Raw genomic sequence first — 8,754 nt, forward strand, 5'->3', positions numbered from 1 at the left:
CTGGATGTAACTCCATTCACCACAACTCTCTGGGCCCGGCCGTCCAGCTAGTTTTTGACCCAGCGCAGAGTACACCTGTCTAAGCCGTGAGCTGCCAGCTTCTCTAGGAGAATGCTGTGGGAGACGGTGTCAAAGGCCTTACTGAAGTCCAGGTAGATCCACAGCCTTTCCCTCATCCACTAGGCGGGTCACCTGGTCATAGAAGGAGATCAGGTTGGTCAAGCAGGACCTGCCTCTCATGAATCTGTGCTGGCTGGGCCTGATCCCCTGGGTGTCTTGCTCATGCCTTGTGAGCGCCCACCTTGGTGATGTCCACCTTAGTGTTGCAGTTTTTAATACTAGAGTTGTAGAGATTCTTGGATGGATGCTTCTGTACATGCAGTTGATTCAAATGAAATACCCATGTAGTGGTAACAAGATTTATAAAGCTAGCTGTTCCAAAAATGGTTTTGGTATGTGGGTATTTGTCATTGTCTGTTTGTTGCTCTGTTAGTAAAAGCCAAATTGTATTCTTAGAGATAAATCAATTTTTAATTATTATTTATATGAGTATTTCCATCTGAGAAGGTAGATTAAAAGGCCATAAAACCATGACTGACTCTATTATAAATGATCAACGTTCCTCCCCAAATAAAAAATAATGAATTTTAATGGAAGCAGCTCTGATCATTTAAAGTATGTATAAAATACTTTTTGTCCCTAACTAGCTTAGGTTTTATACCCTACACAGTATTTAATAGTTTAGTTTAAATTTGTTACAACCTTTTATGCCTGAAAATCACATTGAATTATTAGATCATTCCACACTTGTATCTGACTTCTTAATGCCCATTTGATCCATGTCTCTTTAAACTCAACTGGTCTCAAATAATTTTTCTGTTATCTCTGTCCCGTGAATGTAATAAAACTGATTCTGAAAGTATGATGCTTTTTTTAACATTTTACTGAACTTAATTGATTTATCTTTTTTCTCTTCTCTCTTTTTTCTCTGCTGTCTCCTCACCCACTTTTCTTTTTAAAGAAATCAGTCAGCAAATGAAATAGCTTCAGCTTCCTTATTTCCTATTTTAAAATGTTTTGGGGATCTGAAAAACTGTTTATTTTAGTTTTGAAGATGTTTTGCCATGTGTAAATATATTTCATGTTAAACCTTGACTGTAATGTTTTTGTACAGGGCTTGGATAAGAGCAACAGACTATTGGAAAAGGAACTTGCAGAAGCTGCAAGCAAGTGGGCAGCTGAAAAGTCAGAGAAGGCCGATGAAAGCAATTTACCTGAAATAACAGAGTATGATGTAAGACAGGAGTATTAATCTATTTATTTTGAAGTGTGACAACAATAGACTCTTGTTTTTCTTTACTCTCCTGAAAGGCACATTTTGTAACTTACCCCTGAATTTGTCCGCCTATGCTATTAAATGTTTGTTGAAAGGGAGCGAGAGGGAGACTAAAGCCTTGTGATTTATTTATTCATTTATTTAAAAAAATACAGAAAAACAGAGTAGGTTTTGTTAGTATAATTTGAATTCATGTTGAGCTACAACTGACAAAATAAGGCTCCAGCTCTCCCAGGGATTCTCCAAGGAACTCTTGTACTAGTGTAAGTATGTATGCCTACTGAACTTAAAATTAGTAAGGGACTTCTGAGGCAAAATATGAGTGTACATGTAAAACATAAGACTAAAAGAGAAACTCTGGTTTATTGAGTCCGGTTCCATGCCATGTCAGCCTGTCATATCATGTATTCCTTTTCAGAAAGCAGTCCTCCTCTATATTAAAAATTAACAAACTCTTGCCTGGGTACTGCAGTAGGTAGATTTCACACCCCACCCCATCCCACCCCCGAACGTTTATTTCCTTAATAGTCAACATTAATTAATTGCCAGTTTATACCCATCTGTTCTTGCCCCTCCTTGTCTTCTACCCTCTGCTATATTGAAGTGTGATTATAGCTGTTTTCAGTCTTTGTTTTGTTATGCTGCTCTTGGATAGGATGTCTTTTTTTGGATTCTGCTATATTAGTGGAAGATGTATTTGTCATTTAAAACAAACCAAATGTCATGTAATGTGGTATTTTAAAATAGTCTTTTAATTCTGTGATCATTTCATCTTCAGCTTTCACTTTGCTTCAACTTTAGAGGCACTCTTACAAAAACAAAATAGTACCTACTTTACAAAGTCATGTGTCTTTAAACTTTATAATTAATGGGTTTGTATTTTATATTTGTTTGTAAATAATTTGAGGGAAAATAAAAGCATCTTGGGAAGCATCAGATTTCCTCCTTGTATTTCACACTTGTGGAACGTAAGGGCTAGATTAGAGAAATAAGCTCACTGGATCCATATTTACCTGAACTTCTTAAGTCCTGTCCATTGATGTAATGGCTGAGTGCATCAACAGCTTCTTGGTACTGGACAGGAAGATCCAGTTTGATAAATAAACTGTTCATTTCCCTCTGGGAAAAAGAAATTAAAAAAAAAAAAAAAAAGGGCGGGGGAGGGGTTGGAGTGAGGAAGAAGCAGCAGCAAAGTGATCTAAGCATGAATGCCATACGGAGGAGAACATATGCATGGACATTTCTGAGAGGTTTAGGAGAGTGACGGTGAAGAGAAATGTCACTCCTGTTCTCGATGAGGGGAAGGTAATGCAAGAGAGGAAAGAACAGAGTGGGCCATATGGAGAAGAGCTGTTTAAAGCTTCCTCTGTGCCTCAGAGAAAATTGCAGTGGCAAAAAGATTAAAAATAAAGAAGGATTCAAAATGAAACAATTGCAGTTGATTATGGCAGAGGCTGAGATGATTTATTGACTAGCATTCCTGTAGCACACTTTCTTAATGAAGGAGGTGAGGCATCTCGTTCTGAGTCCTAGAAGAAAGGATACTTCTCACCTTGATTAGTAGGCTGTCATGTATGATTTGCAACAGTTTTTAACTTTTTCCAGTTTATCTTACATAGTGCTTAATAGTTGAACTTTGTCTTGCAGTGAACTTTTTAGCAGCCTTTACTCCCTCTCAGGCATTTCATGATTTGCTGCAGTAACAAGATTTGGGATGCAATCTTAGTGGTTTACATCACTGCTAAGTTTTGAGCAGATGCTCATCGGACCACTTAAGCTTTTTTTTTGTGTGTGTGTAATGCTTTTTCTCTTTCATGTTAGTTAAGTCTTAAGATTCTCCGTCTCTTTATTTTTGATAGTAGAAAATATTTTTATGCATCTTCTTCAATTCTCAAATCTTATTTAAAAAAAAAAAAAATTTACTATATTCTACAAATCTGTTCCATAATATTAAATATGCTGTAGTAGTTTCTTTTTTTACATCTTCTATATAGGCTTCTTGGAGTAGGAGTCTGTTTTCTTTGGGGCAGGGATACTGTCTTAATTTCTGTTTTAAAGTGAAGCTTATACAATTTTGGTGCTTCCATAAGATTTCTCATATTATCAGGGATCTTCTAAGCACGTGTTTGCTTTTGCTATACAATAGGTATCTCTGTTCCCTTAATATTAAATCTGTGGTCCTGAATGCTGCAAGAGTTCTTTCTGACAGCATTTTGATTTTGTCGATGCCTATTTACCTTTGGTTTTGTTACTTTTGTCCTTTCCCAGAAAACTAATCCCACTTTCATTGTGGATTTTTCTTGCTAGCTGGTGTTATAAATTATATCACATACACAAATTCCTTCTCAGCAGAAGGGCAGATAAAGGTTGTCTGACATCATTGTCTTTACACACTTAAGACTGAGTCACAGGTTTTTTTATGATGTCGTTTTCTACATGTTTAAAATCCATATTTCTGTATCTGTTAGATTGTAGCAATAATACTTTGCTAATAGTCTTGATAAGCAAACTCGTATCTAACTGAATGTATTTGGGTTTTTATTTTGCTCTCAAAACTCTGAATTTTTTTTTTTTTTTTAAGGCTGGATCTTCAGCTCCGTTATACGTTGAACAAACAGAGGAAACAGAAACAAATATAACGGATAGTACAGAATTATATGAGGATGGCCAGCTTCTTGGCCGCTCAAAAGCAATTGCAACTAAGACAAAGGAGATTGAACAGGTGAGTCCTCTTGGCATTTTGTCACTGATACAGTACCTGTGTAATGGTTTGGTCTGCTAGAAATATGTTGATTTATTTTTTCTCCTTCTTGGAGCATAATATGAATGTAATCTGATTTCTTGAGATGATGTGATGATAATATCTCCATTTATTTAATTCTGAAGAAGCATGGCATTTATCTGCACGTGGGAATTAGTGGTAGTTTTCTGTAACTTACATGCAACACCTGCTATTTTGCAAGCCAAGAAAATGACTGCTTCTTTGAATAATTGTTTTAAAATCAAATATAATAGAGATAATTTCAAATGTAATTAAAAAGTAGGGCTTTATGTGAGATCAAATTATCAAAAACTACTTTTACACTGTAATTTCCTTAACTTAAATATATACAGTTTGGGACTGAAATCTAGAAGCTGCCTGTTGTGTTGTTGTTGTGGGTTTTTGGGGAAGGGGGGTTGTTTGGTTTTTTTAAATCAGCTTTGACTCTCAGTGCCTTTGTCATTCTCTGAAGATTAAGAAGCTTTAAGTTTTGCTTTGACACAGTGTTTTATATCTGGATGAAGGAAGGATATTGTGTTCAAAATGTGTATTCTCTTCTCTTTTGTGTTGAGTACTTGGGGATTGATTTAATACAAAATGATTTCTATTACTCTTCCTGTAACATTGAGTTTTTGAGGACGTTCAATGGAAGTTTATTCATGAATAAGTCTTTAAGATCATGTCACCTCACAGTAAGGAAATTATCTACAATAACCTTCAATGTCATTTGTCGTAGACAATTGAAGTGTTTTGTTTCTATATTTTTGTCACTTCAAATGGAGAGTTTGGAGATTTTTCTAACTTGATCTTTCTGACATAAAGGCAACTATGCCCAACTCTGCAAATTGCATTTAAAGTTTATAATTTGGGTGGGAGAAAGAGATAACTTTCTTCAAACTTGCTCTGATTTACAGTGTTTTCAGTGTATGCCTGAGATGGATGGAAGGGAAATATAGATCACTTTTCCCCCTCATGATTATCTCATAATAACATCTTCAAGAAAATAGGTCTCCGGTCTTGTTCGAGATAAGCTTATTCTAGGTCTTTGTTTTCCATCTTGATTCTAGTGGCCTTTGTTCTGTTGCCTGTGAGCCCATTTCCTGTACTGGAACACTTGTTCTTTTTTTCTTGACACTTGAAGAACAACTTTCTACTCAATTGTTTTTGTTTCTTTTTCTTTTTTTTTTAATGTTGACTTTGCATGATCGTGTTCCTAGTGAGCATGGCTTTGCATGTGTGCTGGGTCTGGCTGGGATGGAGTTAGCCAGAGCATGCTGTAACTATGGGGGTCATGATGCAGTTGGTTTATCCCTGTGTGTCTGATCACCAGACATGGCCTAAATCAGCTACTAACAAATGCACAAACTTCTGACTATCTAAAAATTACAAACTGAAAAAAATAAAGACTAGGAGCAGATTTTTAAAAAATAGCAATTGTGATTATTTAGCGTGATGCTGGTGAATCTGTGATTTCTTTATTTCCCACAAAGATCTACCCCTCGGTCCTAAGGACAGGCTTATAGTGAAGACAGATGAAAAGTTCGGCATAAAAACCAAATGTTATTTTCAATATGATCTAATGTTATTATGTTTGGTAGAGTTTGCGCTTATCTCTAAGGAAATCTAGGTTATGTTCTGTAAAACAATACTTTTAGGAACTTAGCTTAGAAAAGCCTGAGGAATAACTTAAAAAGATTTGGATTTCATAGAACAAGTTTCACCTGTTGTTGATTTGAATATTGAAGCTGTCAGCTTCTGCAGAACTAAAATAAGATTTTAGAATGATACTGGAAGCATCTTCAATACATTTTATTCAACTGAAAAAGATTTTTTTTTTTTTTTAAATAAAATCAGGTACTGTGAATTTGTTGAGAGCAAGACAAGATATGTATTTAGTCATTTAAACTTAAGACTGTAAAATGACCTATGTGTTTTTCAGATGAATGTTTAAAAGTAACTTCTGCTTCAGCAACTAACAACAGATCTTCTGGAATTTTTTTTTATGATAGTCCTGATGATTTTCATAATTGTTAAATACTGTGAATCTTCCTACTGTCTATGGAAGCAGTCTCTCTGTAGAAATTTGTACACTATTCTGTTGACTTTGAGTTGTCAGCATCTAAAAGTAAATTTGGTTTAATTCTGTGTAGCTTGAGTTCTCTGCCTTTGACAAGGGATGAGGGAGGGAGCAAAGAGTGGAATGGAAACGAAATTTGCAGTCCTGTGATGGATGAACAGCTTACTAAAGGTTCTTTGGATGAATTTCTCAATGTAGTTTATACTGGTTTTACTACTGTTTAACTGAAAGTATGTTTCTGGGTTTTGCACAGTAAAATTAGTCCTTAACATGCAAAATTAATACTATTGCTAGTCAAGCTGTATTGTTTATATAGATGTAACATTTAAATCTTAAAAGTGAACTGTAGGCTATAATACACTTCAGGAATAGGAAGACTGACTTGATGATGAGATATAGAATACATTTATAAGACAGCTTTTAAATAATTTGTTTCTGATTATTTGTCTTGAAGACTCAAATAACAGAAAAATTTTTTGTTCTATGGACTTTTTTTCCAGTTCAGCTGTTTAAAATAGCTTCTGAATACCTAGTTTTAATGTATTATTTCTAGAATGTATTTTTGTGGAAGGATTACTAAAATAAAATACTTATTGTAAAGAGTTATGCTGCAAAAATGGTGAAGCTGTAATCCTTCTGCAAAGCAAGATTCCCGAAAGATTGGTTTTCAGTCTTTGGTGGACAGCTATTGAAGTATTTAAAATAAATAAATGAATCAGACAGGGTGGAGATACCCAGTGACACAAGAAGTTACGTGTCTAAGAATTGGTGAAGGTTCAGCTAGTGTTTGAGAAAGTGAGGCTTGATTAGAAGGCTGACCCATCAGACCTCTTCTGCTTCTGTCTCACAAGTTTTTCTGCTTTCTCTTGGAGCACCAGATCTAGTGATGTTTGCTTTTAGTTCATATTTATACTCATCCTGATTCCCAGATATTCTTGCTGTTCCAAACTCCTGCTAAAGCCCTCTTTGCTTCGTCCTCTCCATATCCATCTGTCTCCAAAGCTCCAACCAGGAAAAAGAGCAAAATTTTCCAAATATGTACTTTTACTTCATAGTATGTACTATTTCAGGTAAACCCAGAGGCAAAAAACTGTGCTGACGGAACACGTACAGTGTGTCGCAATGAGCAAATTCATTGCTGTACAGCAGAGAAACAGGCAGCCTGATGCCCTGGGCGGGAGAGGGGGTGGCAGCAGCTTGTGATGTAGTCTGTTATTTCTCTTAAGAAAAAACAACGACAAAAAGAATCCCTTAAGCAATTGAATGAAATATTCATACAGGTGTTCTGTTTAAATAAGTCCATCTCTGTATCTTATGTATCGCTCGTATCACTCTTTTGTAAAGTTCCTTCTACCTTTCCTCTAAGTTACAATAACACAATCGCCAAATTCAGAATTTTAAATGGAATGTGATTGTAAATGGTCACTCTGGCTTATCAACAAAATATTTGTATATTATTTGTTTGATGGGGGACTTACTGCAAGTATTCATGTAAAATCACGTAACTTGAAGAAAAATAAAATTCTTTGTGTGCTAACTATGACAGGACAAAAATTGTGAAACAAGTGCTAGTTGCTGTTTGCAATTTAGTGACTATCTTTTAAGAGTCTGCAGTTGCTTTGCAAGTATTAACTGAAGCTGACATAAAGAGAGGAGAACAGAAGTTGTGCTCATGGATAAAGGCTTGGGAGAATCTGGACACTGTTTGAACAGAGCCAAGAATTATCTGCGTGACTCCCAAACTAGAAAAACTCCAAAGCATGTGTTTAATTTGAATTCTGCCAGTATTACTTGGGAAGGAAGAACATGGCTGAAGATGCACGGGCACTTGAGAACATTGCTGAACTGGGACCGCAGATCCTGGAAGTCTCTGGTCTCATCTTTGAAATGACAGGCATAGTGACAGTATCATAGAAACATCCAGGTTGGATGGGACCTCACCTGGGCCAATCTTCTTTTGAAACAGGGCCTTAGATCAGGTCATTCAGGACTCTGTCAAGTTGAGTCTTGAATATTTCCAGTGAGGGAGACTCCCCTGTTTCCCTGGACAGCCTGTTTCAGTGTTTCACTGCTAGCTCTCTGAGCTCAGCTGCCATCAGTCATGCATGCTGTTCTCCAGAACATGGTTTCCTTCCACCAAGGACATGGTTTCTGCTCCTTGCTCCTCTTGGCAGTTTCCTGTCCCCATCTTGAACTGTGGAGTCCCAGCTCCTTGCTGTGGTCCCATGTCTTTGGCTGGCCTCACCTGGGGAGGTGAAGGGACCTGCTCCACCTGAATTACTCCTCAGCTGCTCTCAGGGAAGGGTTGAATTCCGAGGACCTGCTGGCTCTGCCACTTTGTGGTTGGTAGAACAGGCTCTTTCCTGGCACTTCCACACAGCAGGTATCTTTATCAATGATCTGGCTGAGGGGATTGAGTGCACCCTCAGTGAGTTTGCAGACGACACCAAGTTAGGCGGGAGTGTTGATCTGCTCGAGGGAAGGAAGGCTCTGCAGAGGGACCTGGACAGGCTGGATCGATGGGCCGAGGCCAGCTGTATGAGGTTCAACAAGGCCAAGTGCTGGGTCCTGCACTTTGGC

At 37.1% G+C, this 8,754-nt stretch overlaps 1 protein-coding gene across 4 annotated transcripts in view; it reads left to right on the plus strand.

The window, feature by feature from the left end:
- Positions 1-8,754, plus strand: part of PPHLN1 (periphilin 1) — a 68,449-nt gene that overhangs the window by 33,168 nt on the left and 26,527 nt on the right. For all 4 annotated transcript variants that reach the window (XM_019473923.1, XM_009286241.1, XM_009286243.1 and 1 more), the window contains 2 exons: positions 1,175-1,294; positions 3,918-4,058. In XM_019473923.1, the coding sequence (XP_019329468.1) occupies positions 1,175-1,294; positions 3,918-4,058 (261 nt within the window). The remainder of the gene's footprint in view (positions 1-1,174; positions 1,295-3,917; positions 4,059-8,754) is intronic.

The sequence above is a fragment of the Aptenodytes forsteri genome, unplaced genomic scaffold (assembly GCF_000699145.1).
Source record: "Aptenodytes forsteri isolate BGI_AS27 unplaced genomic scaffold, ASM69914v1 Scaffold103, whole genome shotgun sequence".
Taxonomy (NCBI): Eukaryota; Metazoa; Chordata; class Aves; order Sphenisciformes; family Spheniscidae; genus Aptenodytes; species Aptenodytes forsteri.